The 19390-nt window shown below is 35.9% G+C and overlaps 1 protein-coding gene across 1 annotated transcript in view; it reads left to right on the top strand.

The window, feature by feature from the left end:
* Positions 1-19390, top strand: part of TEX11 (testis expressed 11) — a 371261-nt gene that overhangs the window by 298203 nt on the left and 53668 nt on the right. The window contains exon 25 of the mRNA XM_044764084.2: positions 7986-8058. Coding sequence (XP_044620019.1) covers positions 7986-8058 — 73 coding nt within the window. The remainder of the gene's footprint in view (positions 1-7985; positions 8059-19390) is intronic.

Below are 19390 nucleotides of genomic sequence, written 5' to 3'. Positions count from 1 at the left end.
GTCCATTTTCTGATGACCTCTTATTTCCTTAGACTAAACCAATTCAGTCCCTTTCCTCCTCCCCTCCTAAGTTGTTTTTCTCACATCGTATTCCATCTTGTGTTGTGAGTTTGTGATTAAAATGACAAGCTTATCTTTGTTTTTGGCATTTTCCTTCCCTGTATCTTTAATGCCATTCTTGAGTATTTGCTAACCTGTTCTGATATTTAGCTATAATTTTCTGATTTGGGCTACCTATTTATCTCCTTACTCTGTGCTTTGTGACCAGTTTCTCTCTTTTTTTTCATGTTTGAGGGCCTTCTTTGGGATTTCTTGTAGGGGGTGCCTTGTGGCTATGAACTACCTTAGCTTTTGTATATCTGGGAAAGTTTTTATTTCTCCATCATATCTGAAGGATATCTTTGCTGGATAGAGTATTCTTGGCTGAAAGTTTTTGTCCTTCAATGATTTGAATATGTCATTGCAGTCTCTCCGAGCCTGTAAGGTTTCTGCAGAGAAATCTTCTGAAAGCCTGGTAGGGGTTCCTTTGTAGGTTATTTTCTTCTGCCTTGCTGCCCTTAGCATTCTTTCTTTGTCATTCACTTTTGCCAGTTTCACTACTATATGCCTTGCAGTAGGTCTTTTTACATTGACATATTTAGGAGATCTGATAGGCTCTTCCACATGGATTTCCATCCCCTTCCCTAGGTTTGGGAAGTTCTCTGCTATGATTTCTTTGAACAAACTTTCTGCTTCATTCTCCTTCTCTTCTTCCTCTTGAATACCTATAATTCTTATGTTGCATTTCCTAATTGAGTTGGATATTTCTCAGAGATTTTCTTTGTTTCTTTTTAGTCTTAGTTCTCTCTCCTCCTCTATCTGGAGCATTTCAACATATCTATCCTGGATTATGCTGATTTGCTCCTCTATGATTTCTGCTTGAGCATTCAGGGAATCCATATTTTGTTTTATCTCTTCCATTGTGTCTTTCATCTCCAATATTTCTGATTGAGTCTTCTTTATAGTCTCAATCTCTTTTGTGACATAGCTCCTGAACTCGTTCAATTGTTTCTCTATATTCTCTTTTAACTTGTTGAGTTTTTTGATGATAGCTATTTTCAATTCTCTGTCATTTAGGTTACATATTTCTGTGTCCTCAGGACTTATTTCTGGGTACTTGTCAGTTTCTCTCTGGTCTGGAGATTTAACATAATTTTTGATACTGCTAGAGGACATGGCTCTGTTTTTGCACATCATGGTTTTATTTGGTCGCAGTTATTGCCTCTCGCCACTGGGTGGTGATCAAGAGCCACATGTTCTGAGCCCTCTGTGTTCCTCTGAGATCTCAGGCACTGGAGCTAGCACTGGGCAGGTGGGGAAGAGGGGCACTTTCTTCTACATGCTCTTGGGGCTTTCTTGCTCTGCCCTCATCTGCTCTCCTGGGGTGTTGGCTTGATGAGGTCACCCCCGCATTAGCTTTCACCTCAGTAGGGTCTTTCTCCTAGGCTGCAATGGCCCTCGGAGCTCTTTGGTGTTCCCATGAACAAACATCCCTTCCCCTCTTCCTTCCCTCTCAGAGGCTGCCTGCAGTCCCAGATCCCAGTCTTTTGGGGAAGGAATGAAGTTTTCTCTTACCCCGTTCCACCTCCTCTGAGGGGGGCTCCAGCCTCTCTGCCTTCTGTCATATGGCTGCATGGGTCTCTCAGACGTCTTTTTTGTTGTGTTTGGATGTCCTCTGTTGGAGTGTGAATGTCTTTTTCCTTGTGTGGTGGAGAGGGGAGATTACTAGGAAAGCTTACTCTGCCATGATGCCGATGTCACTCCTCACAAATGTTTAAGTACAATCATCAATTATTGTGTTTGTTTGTAACAACTGTTCTCTTTTTTTCTGTGTTCTTTCTCTTGCACAAACTTATGTTTCCTAAGAACTCCCTAACCTAGTAACCCTTCTAAAATCTTCTTTGCTTTTGAAAGGATATCTATTTGGATAATTAAAGATGCAGTTCTGCCTTTTACCATCTAACTCTAGTCTCTATGAATTAGACCACGGTGCTCTGTCTGTCTAATGAAGACTTGTTGAATTCTATTATATATATATCTGTCCCTTGTTCTCTAAATCCTCATAAATTGGAGTATTTCCAAATAAGTAAATGATGAAGAAATATAGACTGCATAGTCCTATCAAAATTGTCTCTACTCTCCTGAGTATGAGTTAGGGGAAGTGAAGGATGCTTTAAAAAAAATAGAGTAATTGTAATTTATGAAAGAACCACATCTTTTTCCTAAATCAGGCTGGATAAACTACTGCTAACTGGCCAAATCAGTTACACGGCCTGTTTTTCTACAGCCTCAGAGTTGCGAATGGTTTTTACATTGGTAAAAGATTACGAAGAAAAATATGTGAAAGTGAGTTTATGTGGCTGGCAAAGCCTAAAATATTTGCTGTCTGGACTTTTACAGGAAAGTATCCTGACCCCATCTTAGATTTTTTTTTTTTGAGCTTTTTTTGTTTGTTTGTTTTGAGGACGATTAGCCCTGAGCTAACATCCGTGCCCATCTTCCTCTACTTTATATGTGGGACGCCTGCCACAGCATGGCTTGCTGAGCAGTGCCATGTCTGCACCCGGGATCCAAACCAGTGAACCCCCAGCCACTGAAGCAGAACGTGTGCACTTAACCACTGTGCCACCAGGCCAGCCCCTAAGATTATTTTTTAACAGACTTATTGAGGTATAATTCACATACCTTACAATTCACCCATTTAAAGTATAGAATTTAATCCTCATATTCACAGAGTTGTGCAACTATCAACATAATCTAATTTTAGAACATTTTCATCACTCTAAAAATAAACCTCTCACCCATTTTCAGTCACTCCCCATCCCTACCACCAGTCCTAGGCAACCACTAATGTACTTTCTATCTCTATAGATTTGCCCGTTATGGATATTTCATATAAATGTCATCATATGATTTACAGTCTTTTCTAACTGACTCTTTTTATAATTTTTCAATGTTTTCTAGGTTCTCCATGTTGTCACTTGGATCAGTACTTCATTCCTTTTATGGCTGAATAATATTCCATTGTATGAATATACCACATTTTGTTTATCCATTCATCCATTGATAGATATTGGGTTTTTCCAATTTTCAGCTATTATGAATAAAGCTGTGATGAAGATTCATGTACAGAGTTTGTGTGGATATGTGTTTTTATTTGTCTTGAATATATACGTAGGATTAGAATTGCTGGGTCATATGGTAACTGTGTTTAATCATTTCAGGAACTCCCAGATTGTCTTCCAAAGCAGCTGCACCATTTTATATTCCCACCATCACTGGATGAGGGGGTCCACTTTCTCTACCTCCTTGCCACCACTATTATGTCCTTTGGATTATGGCCATCCTAGTGAATATGAAGTGCTATCTCATTGCAGTTTTGATTTGCATTTCCCTAATGACTAATGATGCCATTACTAATGACATCATGACTAATGACAAAAGATGTTGAGCATCTTTTCATGTCCTTTTTGTCATTTATATATCTCCTTTGGAAAATGTCTATTCAGATTTTTTGCCCATTTTTAATAGGGTTATTTGTCTTTTTATTATTGAGTTCTAATAGTTCTTTGTATATTCTTGATACTAGACTCTTATCAGATAGGATTTGTGATTATTCTCTCATATTATGTGAGTTATCTTTTCCTTTTCTTGCTATTGTCCTTGGAAGCACAAACATTTTTAATTTTCATGATGCCTATTTTATTTATTTTGTTGTTGTTGCTTGTGCTTTTGGTGTTGTGTCTAAGACCATTGCCTAATCCAAGGTCCTGAAGGCTCATCCCTAAGAGTTTTGTATTTTTAGTTCTTACATTTAGGTCTGTGATCCATTTTGAGTTAATTTTTGTGTATGGTATAAGATAGGGGTCCAACTTTATTCTCTTGCACTTGAACATCCAGTTCTTTTGTTGAAGACTACTTTTTCCCACTGCATTATCCTGGCACCCTTATTGAAAACCAATTGACCATAAATGAGAAGGTTTATTTCTAGAACCTCAGTTCTATTCCATTGATGCCTATGTCTATCCCTATGGCAATACCACACTGTTTTTATTATTGTAGCTTTGAGTAAGTTTTGAAAGAAGGATGTGTTAGTATTCCAACTTTGTTCTTCTTTTTCAAGATTATTTAGCTATTCTGGATCCCTTGAATTTCCACATGAATGTTAGGTTCAACTTGTCAATTTACGCAAAAAAGCCAGCTGAGATTTTGATAGGTATTGCACTGAATCTTTAGATCAATTTAGATCTAAATTGCAATCTTAACAATATTAAGTCTTATAACCCATGAATATGGAATATTTTTCCTTTTATTTAGGTCTTTAATTTCTTCCAACCATGTTTTGTAGTTTTCAGAGTATAAATTTTTTTTCTTCTTTCTTTTTTGTAGTCTATTCAGATTTTTCATCTCTTTTTGAGTCAGTTTCAGTAGTTTATGTTTCTAGAAATGTGTCCATTACAATCTAAGTTATCTAATTTGTTGGCTTACAGTTGTTCATGGGATTCCCTTATAATCATCCTTTTTATTTCTGTAAGGTCATTAATGGTCCCCACTCTTTCGCTCCTCATTTTAGTCATTTGTGTCTTCTCTCCTTTTTTCTTAATCACTTTATGCAAAGGTTTATCAGTTTTGTTGCTTTTTTTCAAGAACTAACTTTTGGTTTCATTTTTTTCCCTATTATATTTCTAGTGTCTATTTCATTAATTCCCACTCTAATCTTTATTATTTTCTTCCTTTTGGTTGCTTAAGGTTTGGTTTGCTCTTTTTTTTTTCCAGTTCCTTAAGGTGAATGTTTAGGTTATTGATTTATTTCTTCTTTTTCTAATCAGCTTTTATAGCTATAAATTTCCCACTAAGCACTGTGTCTTAGTCTGTTTGAGATACTGTAATAAAATACCACAGACTGGGTAAGCTTATAAACAACAGAAATTTATTTCTCAGTTCCAGAGGCTGGAAGTCCAAGATCAAGGTGCCAGCATGGTTGAATACTTTGGTGAGGGCCCTCTTCTCGGTTCATAACCGGCACCTTCTTGCTGTGTCCTCACATGGTAGAAAGGGCTAGGGATCTCTCTGGAGCCTCTTATAAAAGGCACAAATCCCATTCATGAGAGCCCCATCCTTATGACTTTAGCACCCCCCAAGGTCCCCACCTACTAATACCATCACCTTTGGGGATTAAGATTTCAACATATGAATTTGGGGAGGATACATTCAGACCATAGCACACTGCTTGAACAGTGTCCCCTGAATTTTGGTATGTTGTGTTTTTCTTTTCATTCATCTGAAAGTATTTTCTAATTTTCATTGTGATTTTTTTCTTTGACCCATTGTTTATTTAGGAATCTGTTGTTTAATATCCATATATTTGTGAATTTCCCAAATTTTATTCTTTTATTGATTTCTAATCTTATTCCACTATGGTTAGCATACATATTTTGTGTGACTTCAAGTTATTTTAAATTTATTTGGAGCCAGCTCTGATGGCCTAGTGGTTAACGTTTGGCGTGCTCTGCTTCAGCGGCCCGGATTCAGTTCCTAGGCGCAGAACTACACCACTCGTCTGTCAGTAGCTGTGCTGTGGTGGTGGCTCATGGAAGAACTAGAAGGGCTTACAACTATGTACTGGGGCTTTGGGGAGGAAAAAAAAAAGAGGAAGATTGGCAACAGATGTTAGCTTAGGGCTAGTCTTTCCTAGCCAAAAAGAAATTTATTTGAAGTTTGTGTTGTGGCCTAGCATATATGGTCTATCCTGGAGAAAGTGCCATGTATGCTTGAGAAGAATGTGTATTCTTCATGGGTTGGTAGAATGGTCTATGGATATCTGTTAAGTATATAATTGCTTTTATAAACAGTTAAAAGAAGAAAAAAGAAATACATATTTATGCTGTCTTTTATAGTTGCATAATTACTTTTACCAGTGCACTTTGCTTTTTCATTTGGATTCAAATTACTATCTGGTGTCCCTTTCTTTCAGCCTGAAGAACTTCTCTTAGCATTTTTGTAAAACGGTTCTGCTAGCAACAAATTCTCTAAACTTTTGTTTATCTTGGAATTTACTGTGCTTTCAGTTCTGAAAGATAGTTTTGCTGGATATTAGATTCTTAGGTTGACTGTTATCTTATTTCATCACATTGAATATGTTATCCCACTGCCTTCTTTATTTATAGTCTATATTTGCTGAGACATTGTTATCATACCTTTCTTAAGGGTGGCTTCCTTTAGTTGTTTGAACATATTTAAAATAGCTACTTTGAAATCTGTGTCTGCTAAATTCAGCATCTGGACCTTTCCAAAGTCAGTTCCTGTTGCCTGCTCTTTTCCTGCATATGGGTCATACTTTTCTGTTGCTTTGCATACCTCATAATTTTTGGTTGAAAAACGGACATTTTAGGTAATATATTGGAGCATCTTTGGATACTGCTTCCCCCTCTGGGGCTTGTTCTTGTTAATATTTGCTTGTTTATTTGTTCAGTGACTTGGCTGGGCTAGTTCAGTGAAGTCTATTTCCCCACTGTACAGAAATGTACAGCTTCTGATACCACTCCTTGGAGATCACAGTGTTTGCCTGTGCAGTTACCCTGACCCCTCCCCTCAGAGGGATGAAAGTGGTTTTAGCAGGGTTATTTTTTACTCTCTTTCCCAGATCTCCATGTTAAACTGCTGAATGATCTTCTTCTATTGGTATCCCACCCAGATGTTATTCTTGACTAATTACTAGGTGATTGCTCTGTATGTGTGTGTGTGTATGTGTGTTTGAAAATGCTCTTTGGCATAAATTGCTCCACAGTCTGATCCAATTAAAGTAAGGCCCCTTTGAAGGGGTAGGTATCTTCTTAGCTTTCTTTTCCCCTGGTTCTCTCTGTAAACTTCTAGCTGGTCTACTGTTTTGCTTGTTGACATCATTGAGCTACCAGACTCCTCTTAATTGCTCAACACCAAAATCTCCATGGTTTTTTATAGTACACTTAGACTTGAACTTCCCTAAGTTCTGTTCCAATTAAAGTCAGTCCCCTTAGGGAGAGCTACAGAGCTCACTCTTCTAATGACCTGCCTCTCCTGAGCAGAAACTCTATACCACTGTTTTGGAGCTGGAGGTGGGGACAGTGGCCCATTTCTATCAGGATGACAGTCCAGCTCTATGAGTTGGGGGCTAGACGGGAGTTGTAGTCCCTGGCATTCTTGGCCTGCCTCTCCCAGCATGAAAACTCTATCCTATATGCAAGCTGAGGTGAGGGCAATTGAGACCCAGTATTCTCAATTTGCCATGCCTGATATAGGGACTGGGTAGAGGAAAAGAACTCCAGCCTCTCAGTTGTGCTTGTTTATAATAGAGCTTCTGCAGTACAGACCTGGGGCAGGGGGATGAGAAGTACTGGCAGCATGCCCCTTCTGGGAATCCCCTGGAAGCTGAGGGTAGAGGGAGCCTCATCTTCTTGGCCTCACCCACCTAAAGTAGTGCTTACATCACACTGAGCTGGGGAGGTTGATGAGCTCATTGTTCTTACTGAGACTTCATAAATTTCCTGGAATAGATATTTCCCCATTTGCTATATGCCCTTTTGGCAATTTCCTAAGCCTTTACATGATCGTGTTTTATAATTTTCGCCTCTTATGGTTGTTTTGCTGGGGAGAGTGTCCATGGAGCTCCTCACACCACCATTCTGGAAGTGCTTCTCTTTTGTCCTAGATTATTAAAGAAAATGATAATGCTCAAGATTATCTGTTTAATCCTCCTTTTCCTGGGACATAAAGGAAAAGTACGAATAGAGGTTAATATTTCTATATAAATTCCAGGATGTCTAGTTTAAACTATCATTTTATTTTTAACTGTTTTTAATGAAAATGATGTGAGATTATTTTAATTTGCTTAATTAAAATTAAAATTTAATTTAATTTGCTTTAATAGCTTAACTTGCTAATTTTCTCATTGCATTGTTGCCAAATAGACCAGGTTACTGAATCGTGCACTTGAACAGATCCATAAATGCAGAGACATCTGGAATCTCCTGAAAGAAACAGGTACAGTGGGAACTAGGAGCTCGGTAACACAGTTATGAAGGGTGTTTCATATCTGAGTAACCCAGTCTTTTATCACCAGAAATTTGTGCCACTGCAGTACTTGATAACCAGTCAAATGCTTCTTTAAAAACTAATTTTTCCCCAGTGTATGTCTATGTTTTGACTCTATCACACACTACTTGGAGTAAGAATATTTTTTACTTTGCTTTTTATAGAACTGTAGTATTGAATATAAAAGTAGGATCATTATTGTTCAATATGACATTATTGCTCTTAGGTCACTAGATTTATGTCTAATTTAATCAAGATTTAACTCTAACTAAATAGTCTGCCACACCACAATCACTATCAGATACTGCTAACATAAAATAATCAAAATAGTAGCAAACTTTTTGAAGTTATGTGGTAGCTTACTACTGTTTCCTCATTAAGGATGGTATTGGCTTTAGGTTTAGATAGACTTTTTTTTACATTGTGTCCATCTGTTCCTGTTTTAGTTAGAATTTTTAAAAAAATCAATAGATATTGAATTGAATTACATGCCTTTTCAGCTTCTATAGAGATAATCATATGGTTTTTCTCATTTGAAGTATTAATATATTAAATTATAATAATATATTTCCTAAAATTGTCATTGTTGCATCTATGCATTTCTGTGATCCTATTTGGTCATGGGGTGCTATTACTTTTAAAATGTTGATGAACTGGTTTCATAATATTTAGAAATTATTGGTCTGTCATTTTCTTTTAGTGTATATATGGTATCTTTGATGGATTTTGGTATCAAGCTATAGGAATGATAAGGAAGAACATAAACATAAGATTTAATTCATCCCTCTCAATCTATAATAGGCATTTAAAGGAATAAAAACAACAAAAAGAAAGGATAGAGAATACCTAAATAATATACTTAGTATAGAAGATTTAATAGAAATATACTCTATAACCTGAAAATAGAAAACTCATCTTCTTTTCACGTGCCCTTTGAACATTTACAAAATTGATTACAAGGAAAACCTGAATAAATTCCAAGATGTAAAAAATAAAACAGATAACATTATTTGACCACAATGCAGTAAAACTAGAAATTAATAATGGAATCAGGAAACAAAACCCTTGATTATGAAAATACCTCGTAACAGAATCTAAAGTGCTAAAGCAGTGCTCAGAGTGAAATTCATAGCTTCAAGGACTTTAATTTTAAAAGTATGTCAGAATGCTAGGTATCCACTGAAAAATCTATTTCTTCTTTCTGGGAACACAGCTAGACTCTCTCTGTACATATCTATATATGTCTATATCTATTTCTATCTTTATCTATCTATGTCATTTTGTTGTTATTACCATCGAGTTGATTCTGACTCCTAGCGAGCCTGTGTATAGCAGAGTGGAACCCTGCCAGGTCTTTTTGCACCATCCTCTCACCTTCTGGCACTACATCAGACAGTGCTCAGCTGCTATTCATAGGGTTTTCATGGCCAATTTTTTTGGAAGTGGGTGGTCAGATCTTCTTCCTAGTCTGTCTTAGTCTGGAAGCTCTGAAACCTGTCCATCATGGGTGACCCTGCTGGTATTTGAAATACCAGTGGCATAGCTTTCAGCATCACAGCAACATACAGCCACTACAGTATGACAACCAACAAACAGGTAGTGTGGTTCCGTGACTGGGAAATGAACCCAGGCTACAGGGGTAAGTGCGCCAAATCTTAACCATTAGACCACCAGGGCTGGCTATCTATGTCATTAGGGAATTGCAAATTAAAACAACAATAAGATACCACTACATATCTATTAGAATGGCAAAAATCCAAAACACTGACAATACCAAATGGTGGTGAGTATGTGGAGCAACAGGAACTCTCATTCATTGCTGGTGGGGATGCAAAATGGTACAGCCACTTTGGAAGACACTTTGGCAGTTTCTTACAAAACTAAACTTACTTTTACCATACAATCCAGCAACTGTGATCCTTGGTATTCACCCAAGTGAATTGAAAATTTATGTCTATGCAACGACCTACACATGAATGTTTATAGAAGCTCTATTCATAATTGCTAAAACTTGAAAGCAACCAAGATATCCTTCAGTAGGTGAATGGATAAATAAACTATGGTATATCCAAACAATGAAATATCATTCAGAGCTAAGAAAAAATGAGCTAGTAAGCCATGAAAAGATATGGAGGGAACTTAAATACATATTACTAAGTGAAAGAGGCCAATCTGAAAAGTCTCCATACTATATGATTCCAGCTATATGACATTACAGAAAAGACAAAACTATGATTTGCTAGGGGTTAGTTGGGGAGGGAGGGATGAATAGATAGAACACAGAGAATTGTTAGGGCAGTGAAACTGTTCTGTATGATACTACAATGGTGGATACATGTCATTATGTATTTGTCAAAACCCATAGAATGTACACCACCAAGAATGAACCCCAATGTAAACTATGGACTTTTGGTGAAGATAATGTGTCATTGTAGGTTCAATGATTATAACAAATGTACCATTATGGTGTGGGATGGCAATAGTGGGGGAGGTTTGGGGGGGGGGCAGGATAGGATGTATACATGAACTGTCTGTACCTTCTGCTCAATTTTGCTGTGAATCTAAGACTGCTTGAAAGGAATAGCTATTATCAAAAAGACAGGAGACAACAAATGCTGGTGAGGATGCAGAGAAAAGGGAACCCTTGTGCACTGTTAGTGGGCATATAAATTCGTACAGCCACTTTGGAAAACAGTATGGAGGGCCCTCAAAAAATTAAAAATAGAACTACTACATCATCCAAAAATTTCACTTCTGGGTATATATCCTAAGGAAATGAAATCAGTATCTCAAAGAGATATCTGCACCCCCATGTTCATTGCAGCATCATTCACAATAATCAAGACATGGAAATAATCCAAGTGTCCAGCAAAGGATGAATGGATTAAAAAAATGCGGGGTGTATGTGTGTATATATATATAAACAATGGAATATTTAGCCTTAAAAAAGAAGGAAATCCTGCCATTTGTGACAACATGGATGAACCTGGAGGACATTATGCTAAGTGAAATAAGTCAGACAGAGAAAGACAAATACTGTATGATCTAACTTATATGTGGAATCTAAAAAGAAATGACCTCATAGAAACAGAGTAGATTGGTGGTTGCCAGGGGATGGAGGATGGGGGAAATGGATGATGGTGGTCAAAGGGTACACACTTCCAGTTATAAAATGAATAAGTTTTGGAAACATAATGTACACCATGGTGACTGTAGTTAACAATACTGGATTGTATGTTTGAAAGTTAAGATTTAAGTAAATCTTAAATGTTCTCATGACACACGAAAAATAGTAACTATGTGAGGTGATAGATATGTTAACTTATTGTGACACTCATTTTGCAGTATACACATATATCAAATCATTACATTGTACACCTTAAACTTACACAGTGTTATTTGTCAAATATATCTCAGTGAAGCTGGAGAAAAAACCCAGCAACATATAAAAAGAATTATATACCCCCCAAAAAAGGCCGTTGGGTATAGCTCCAGGGATGATGGATTAGAAAATGTTATTAAAAATGGATTTTATTTTAAAGTAAAATAATAAAATAAAATCTATTAACTAAAAAAAAATGTGGTAGCTGAATAGATTATACTAGGAAATATCTTCTTCTGGAACATAGTGTACTTTTTCAATATGTAAATTCAAGTATTCCTCTTTTTCTAGAAAATTTTCCAGAACTGTTTTTAACATTTGTTTTTATTTCATTATTTCGGTTTTCTTCTTTGGGGACCCTATGTATGTTTTGGATCTCTTTTACTTGTCTTCCAAATCATTTTCTCTCTTTTTGGAGTTTTAATTTCTATTTTAATTTTTTTGAACACATGTGAAAGATTTTATTTAACTCATTAATTAATAAAGAACCAGTAAGATGTTACAACTGGTTCAAAAGAGAATTAAAACACACACAGGCAATTAGGAAGTGAATTTACAAATATATACAAAACTGTGAATTGTCCGTGTGTAGGAGGGGTTGTTATTTTTTGCTATTCCAAAGCTGGGAAACCAAGGCCAAGAAATTCTCTCTACCAGATTTCACCTGTAGTACTTATAAATTTGAGGAAAGTCATCTCTTCTCAAGGTCCCCCAAATTTTCTAAGGTTCCTAACCTGATGGAAAGTGAACTTCCTACCACATTTATACTGGGACCCTGCAAGTCAGGTACCAGGATAATTCCCTGAGAGGAAATTTGTGGACATTTGCTCCATAAAGTTGAGGTAAGATCAACCTTATTCTTTAAAAGTATATTATCATACCTGATTAAATGACTATCATTCTCAAATATGATACTCCATGTGAGGCCTTGGTTGCACAATCAGTTTGTCCATTTATATCTTGGTTTTAAAAAAAAGGAGGACAGATTCTTATAGAACCTATGCAAATAACTTTATTGCTGTGAAAAGTAGGGAGACTTAGTAAAAGTTTCTGAATTCAGAAGGAGGGGTAGGATGGGGAGAAGGTGAGTGAGAATCATATTTCAAATATTTAGTTTACAGAAGCAGTGTTTACTAAATTGTTTTGAGTACAAATGACTTACAAAGAAAGGGAAAGGATTTTCATACATATTCAGAAAATAGACCATTAAAACAACATCAACAATATTCCAAATAAATAACCACAGTAAAATTTCCCTCATCAATTTATTCAGTCCTATATAATTAGTGTTCTGCTGGATCTTGGGTTAGCAATCTGCTTTCGTGAAGCTGTGTGCTTCTAAACTGGAAAAAAAGAAAAGAGAAAACTGGAAATCCTAAGTGTGCTGGTATGATCTCAGAGTTGCCTATGTACTATCAGCTCAGAAACCTGTACCCAAGAGTCTATTCTGACACGTCAGTGGTTTGAAATACCTGGTACAGTTCTTTTCTATGAGGCTCTGAGACTGTCCTTTGTTGAAGACACAAATTCTGGCTTGTAATTTGCAGCAGAGTCTTCAGATAAGCATCAGAGTAAAACAAAAATTGTCTGTACATTACAGAGATTTTAATGGCTGTGGTTAATTCAGTAAGGTAATCAATAATATCAGAATGGAGGAAAGTAAAATTCTCTATTGAGGTACAGTGCATAATTATTTCAAAAGAGTTTTTATTGTGGTAATATATATATATAACATAAAATTTGCCATTTTGACCATTTTTACATATACTATTCAGTGGCGTTAATTACATTCACAATGTTGTGCAAGTATCACTACCATCCATTTCCAAAACTTTTTCATCAGCCCAAACAGAAACTCTGTAACCCATTAATAACTGTCCATTCTCCTTTCTCCCAGCCCCTGGTAACCTCTAATGTACTTTCTGTGTCTATGGTTTTGCCCATTCTAGATATTTCATTTAAGTGGAATCATACAATGTTTGTGCCTTTGTGACTGGCTCATTTCACTTAGCATAATGTTTTTAAGGTTCATTCATGTTGTGACATATCAGTACTTCATTCCTTTTTATGGCTGAATAATATTCCATTTTATGGATATACCATGTTTTGTTTATCCATTCATCTGTTGATGGACACTTGGGTTGTTTCCACCTTTTGGCTGCTGTTAACATTGGTGTATAAGTATCTGCTTGAGTCCCTGCTTTCAATTTTTTGGGTCTATATCTAGGAGTGGAATTACTGGGTCAAATGGTAATTCTACATTTAACTTTTTGTGGAACTGCTGAACTGTTTTCCGTAGCAGCTGCACCATTTTCCATTCCCATAAGCACTGAATGAATGAAGGTTCTAATTTCTCCACCTCCTTGCCATCACGTGCTTTGTTTCTTTTGGATTATAGTCATCCTAATCAGTATGATGTGGTATCTCATTGCGGTTTTATTTGCATTTCCCTAATGATTAATGATTAATGATGTTGAGTGGCTTTTCATGTGTTTATTGGCCATTTGTATCTTTTTTGGAAATAAAAAGTCCTCTGCCCATTTAATTGGGTTGTTTGTCTTTTTATTGTTGCATTATGTTAAACCTAAAAAGAAAAACCTAAACTTCTTTCCTCGTCCTGTGTCTTTCTTTCCTGTGTGTCTCCTTTACCTTCACACAGAACACTTTACTTCACACACTTCTGGTTACCAAATGTGTGGAGGTTTTTCCCCACACCAAGAAATTCTCTGCAACACCATCTGGGGGTCCTACAATTCAACTCAATTCTGACACTATTTACCTGGAGATAGCATTATATCCCACAGTTCATGGGAACAGTCCCACAAGACTGCCCCCCACACACACTTGAGACTCTAGTCACAAGCCCAAGTTGTTACCTGGGCTTCTGACCAACTGGCTATAGATCGGAGCTCCAATGACCCTTGCCTTGGGTTCGATTAATTTGTTAGAGTGGCTCTCAGAACTCAGGAAAACATTTACTTATGTTTACCAGTGTATTCTAAAGGATATGATAAAGGATACAGATGAACATCCAGATGGAAGAGATGCATGGGGCAAGGTATGTGGGAAGGGCAATGGAGCTTCTATGCCCTCTCAGGGTGTGCCACTTTCCCAGCAACTCCACAAATTCACCAACTCAGAAGCTCTCCCAACTCTGTACTTTTAGGATTTTTATGGAGGCTTCATCATGTAGACATGATCAATCATTAACTCCATTTCCAGCCTTTCAACCTTCTCGAGAATGGGAAGCAGGGCTGAAAATCCCAAGCTCTAATCATGGCTTGGTCTTTCCAGTGACTAGCCCTCATCCAGGAGCCATCCAGGAGCCCACCCAGAGTCATCTCATTAGAACAAAAGACACTCTTGTTACCCAGGAAAGTACAAGGGTTTCAGGAGCTCTGTGTCAGGAACAGAGGTCAAATACCATTATTAGAACAAGAGATGTTCCTGGCATTCTTATCACTTAGGAAATTACGAGAGTTTTAGGAGCTCTGTGCCAGGAACCAGGGGCAGAGACCAATATATATATATTTTCTATTATCTCACAAAACCTTTATCAGATATACCATTTGCAAATATTTTCTCCTATTCTGTAGGTTGTCTTGTCACTTTCTTGATAATGTCGTTTGATGCACAAAAGATTTTAATTTTGATGAAGTCCAATTTATCTACCATTTCTTTTGTTGTCCATGCTTTTCATGTCATATTTAAGGATCCACTGCCAAATCCAAGGTCATGAAGAGTTGCTCCTATGTTTTCTTCTAAGAGATTTATAGTTTTATCTCTTATATTTATGTCATTGATCCATTTGAGTTAATTTTTGTGTATGGTATGAGGTAAGAATCCAGCTTCATTCTTTTGTGTGTGGAAATCCATTTGCCCCAGCACTGTTTTCTGAAGCGACTTTTCTTTTCCCCATTGAGGAGTCTTGACACTATTGTTGAAAATCAATTGGCCATAGAGGTATGGGTTTATTTCTGGATTCTCAATTCTATTCCATTAGTCTGTATGTCTATCTTTATGGCAATACTGTACTGTTTTGATTACTGTTGCTTTGTAGTAAGTTTTGAAATAGGGAAGTGTGAGTCCTCCAACTTTGTTCTTCTTATTAAAGATTACTTTGGCCTTTCGAGGCCCCTTACAATTTCACTTGAATTTGAGGATTGGCTTGTCTGTTTCTGCAAAAAAAGGCTGTCAGAATTTGGGTAGGTATTTCTTAGGGTAGCATTGATATCTTAATAATATTAGGTCTTCCAATCCATGAACATGGGATGTCTTTCCATTATTTAGGCCTTCTTTAATTTCTGTCATCAATGTTTTATAGTTATCAATGTACTAAAACTAAAGGTTAATTGTTGAAAGTTGTTTGTCTTTCACTTCCTTGGCTAAATTTACTCCTAAGTATTTTATCCTTTTGGATGCTATTGTATGTAAATGGAATCATTTTCTTAATTTTCTTTTTGGATTGTTTGTTGCTAGTGTATGGAAACACAACTGATTTTTGCATGTTGACCTTGTACCCTGCAACTTTGCTGAATTCATATCTTTCTTCTGGATTCACTGGGATTTTCTATATATATAGGATCATGTCATCTGTGAACAGCAATAGTTTTACTTCTTCCTTTCTAATGTGGATGGCTTTTAATTTTTTTTTCCTGCCTAATTTCTTTGGCTAGAACTTCCAATGCAATGTTGAATAGCAGCAGTAAAGGCAGGTATCCTTTTCTTGTTCCTGATCTTAGGGAGAAAGCTTTCAGTCTTTCACCATTGATTATGCTACCTGTGAGTTTTTGTTAATGTCCTTTATTAGGTTGAGTATATTCCCTTCTATTCCCAGTTTTATGAGTGTTTTTTTCTTTATCATGAAAAGATCTTGATTTTATTAAATGACTTTTCTGCATCAATTGAGACGATCATGTGTCTTTTTTTTCCTTTGTTCTATTAGTGTAGTATATTACACTGATTGATTTTCTTATGTTGAACCAACCTTGCATTCCTGGGATAAATCTCACTTGATCACAGTGTTTAATCTTTTAATATGTTGTAGGATTTGGTTTACTAGTATTTTGTTGCAGAGTTTTGAATCATTAATCATAAATTATAATGGTCTATAATTTTCTTTTTTGTCTTGTCTTAATTTGGCTTTGGTACCAGAGTAATGATGGCTTGAAAGAATGAATTTGGAAACATTCCCTCCTCTTCAATTTTTTTGAAGAATTTGAGAAGGGTTAATGTTAATTCTTCTTTAAATTTTTGGTAGAATTCACCAGTGAAGCCACGTGGTCCTGGACTTTTGTTCTTGGGAGGTTTTTATTAGTGATTTTCTTAACTTGTTTTAGATCTGTTGATATTTTCTGTCTCTTCTTAAGTCAATTTAAATAATTTGTGTGCTTGTAGGAATTTGTCATTTCATCTAGGAAATCTAATCTGTTGGCATACAGTAGTTTATAGTAATCTCTTATAATCCTTTTTATTTCTGTAAGGTGGTGGTGAGGTCCCCTCTTTTGTTTCTGATTCTAGTAATGAGTCTTCTCTCTTTTGTTGTGTCAGTCTAGCTAAAGGTTTGTCAATTTTGTTCATCTCTTCAATAAACCAATGGTTTCATTGACTTCTCTATTGTTTTTCTATTCTCTATTTCATTTTTATCTGCTCTTATCTTTATTATTTCCTTCCTTCTTCTTTGGGTTTAGTTTGCTCCTCTTTTTCTAGTTACTCAAGATTTCAAGTTAGGTTATTGCTTTAAAATTTATCTCCTTTTTTAATGTAGGTATTTGTAGCTATAAATTTCCCTCTGAGTAGTGCCTTCATTGCATCCCATAAGTTTTGGTATGTTGTGTTTTATTCATCTCTAGGTATTTTCTCTTCTTTTCTTTTTTCTTTTTCTTTTTTTTTTTTTTTGGTGAGGAAGATTGGCTCTGAATTAACATCTGGTGCCAATCTTCCTCTTTTTGCTTGAGGAAGATTGTTGCTGAGCCAACATCTCTGAAAATCTTCCTCTATTTTGTATGTGGGATGCCACCATAGCATGGCTTGGTGAGTTGTGTGTAGGTCCACACCCAGGATCTGAACCCACAAACCCTGGGCTGCCAAAATGGAGCACGTAAACATAATCACTGTGCCACTGGGCAGGCTCCCATCTCGAGGTGTTTTCTAATTTCTCTTCTCATTTTTTCTTTGACCCATTGGTTGTTTAAGAGTGTGTTGTTTAATTTCCACATATTCGTGAATTTTCCAGTTTTCTTTCTGTTATGGATTTCTAGCTTCATTCCATTGTGGTCAGAGAATATACTTTATATGATTTCAGTCTTAGTACATTTATTGAGACTTGTTTTGTAGCCAAATATATGGTCTATACTGGAGAATATTTCATGAGCACTTGAGAAGAATATGTATTCTGCTGTTCTTGGGTGGAGTATTCTGCATATGTATGTTAGATCTAGTTGGTTTATAGTGTTGTTCATATCATTTCCTTGTTGATCTTCTATCTAGATATTCTGTCCATTATTGAAAGTGGTTCACAAGAGTTATGATTAATGTTTTTCTGGTGGGTAAAAATATACTATGGACAGAGAAAACAGTCAAAAGTTATCTCCAGAAACTGCCATAAAGTATACAATTTCTGAAAATTTTATATTAATAATGTTTTACCTATAATAATTTAACAGCGAGAAGACTGGGCATTTCTTCTGATTTTGCCACTCTTCTCATGCAACTCTTAGAATAGTAACCTATCAAATGAACCTAATTACTTCTTACATTTCTCTCCTTTGTGAGGAGAAAGAGTAAATCTTTTCAGTTATCCAGGAGCCCTTTTGGAAATCTCAAAGATAGTATTAGGTTTCAAAGATATCCTGAAAACTTTATTTTATATTTTCTATATTTCGTATACAACTTTTTGGAAAGCAAAAACAAAAGTGTTGTTGGCAGCAGTTTGGGCTCTTGATTAAAATAGGATCATGGGTGCCTGGGAAACAATACTTGGTTACCTACCCAAGCAAAATAATAAGAAAACGTTTAAAAATAAGCACAGGAGGTAATACAATTGTAAAGAGCTTTAGCTCTTTGATAAATGAGGAGATTTTGTTCTTTGCCATTAAATAATCAAGAATGAAGACATGATAAAGACAACATAAAGACCAGAAAATTATTCTGGTAAAACACAGAATTTAGTATTTAGGCATATTACATAGAGGAGAAAGAGTAAGCTTTCATATTGTAAGTGAAGGCATTAATCAGTAAACTAAGGAAGCATTCCCATCAAAATCAAGATTCCTTTGCTACACTTTAATACATTACAGAGCTTTATTTCAGAGTCAGGTTTAAATCAGGGCAAATAAAATTTACTTTCCAAGTCTGTTCTTTGTTATGCTCTTTTATATTATGGAACAAACTGACAACATTTTAGGGGATCTACCAGGTCAAAACTATTTTCATAATAATAATAAGACATATCATTTTTAAAGAGGCCACATGATGTGTGATGTTGTAATAGATTGAATGCAGAAGCAGATATGAGAATCTAACTACTTCTATTAAGCCAGGTGTTAAGGAGCTTTTCACAAGTATATAACAATCTTCTGATTTTTAAAATATAATTATTTTTTTAAAAATTGACATTAACATGCAGTAGGTTTGTCTCAAAATAATTCAATCAGTAAATATATTTAAATTTTCTGTTTTAATTTGTAATATGGTAAATGTTGATAGTTATAACCTCCATATGAAAAATCTCTTTTGACAGTTTTTTCAGAGTGCAAAGGGGTCCTGAGAATAGACAGTTTGAGAAACACTGCTTTAGGTATAAATTACATTTTCCTTTTAAAAAGAAAAGCACATATCCACTTTCACTGTTGTTCATAATATAATTTCAACCACTTGTTTTAACTGTAACTTTTAAGC

Source organism: Equus asinus, chromosome X (assembly GCF_041296235.1).
Source record: "Equus asinus isolate D_3611 breed Donkey chromosome X, EquAss-T2T_v2, whole genome shotgun sequence".
Classification (NCBI taxonomy): Eukaryota; Metazoa; Chordata; class Mammalia; order Perissodactyla; family Equidae; genus Equus; species Equus asinus.
Note: the sequence above shows the minus strand (reverse complement) of the source record. Positions and strands in the feature narration are given on the sequence as shown.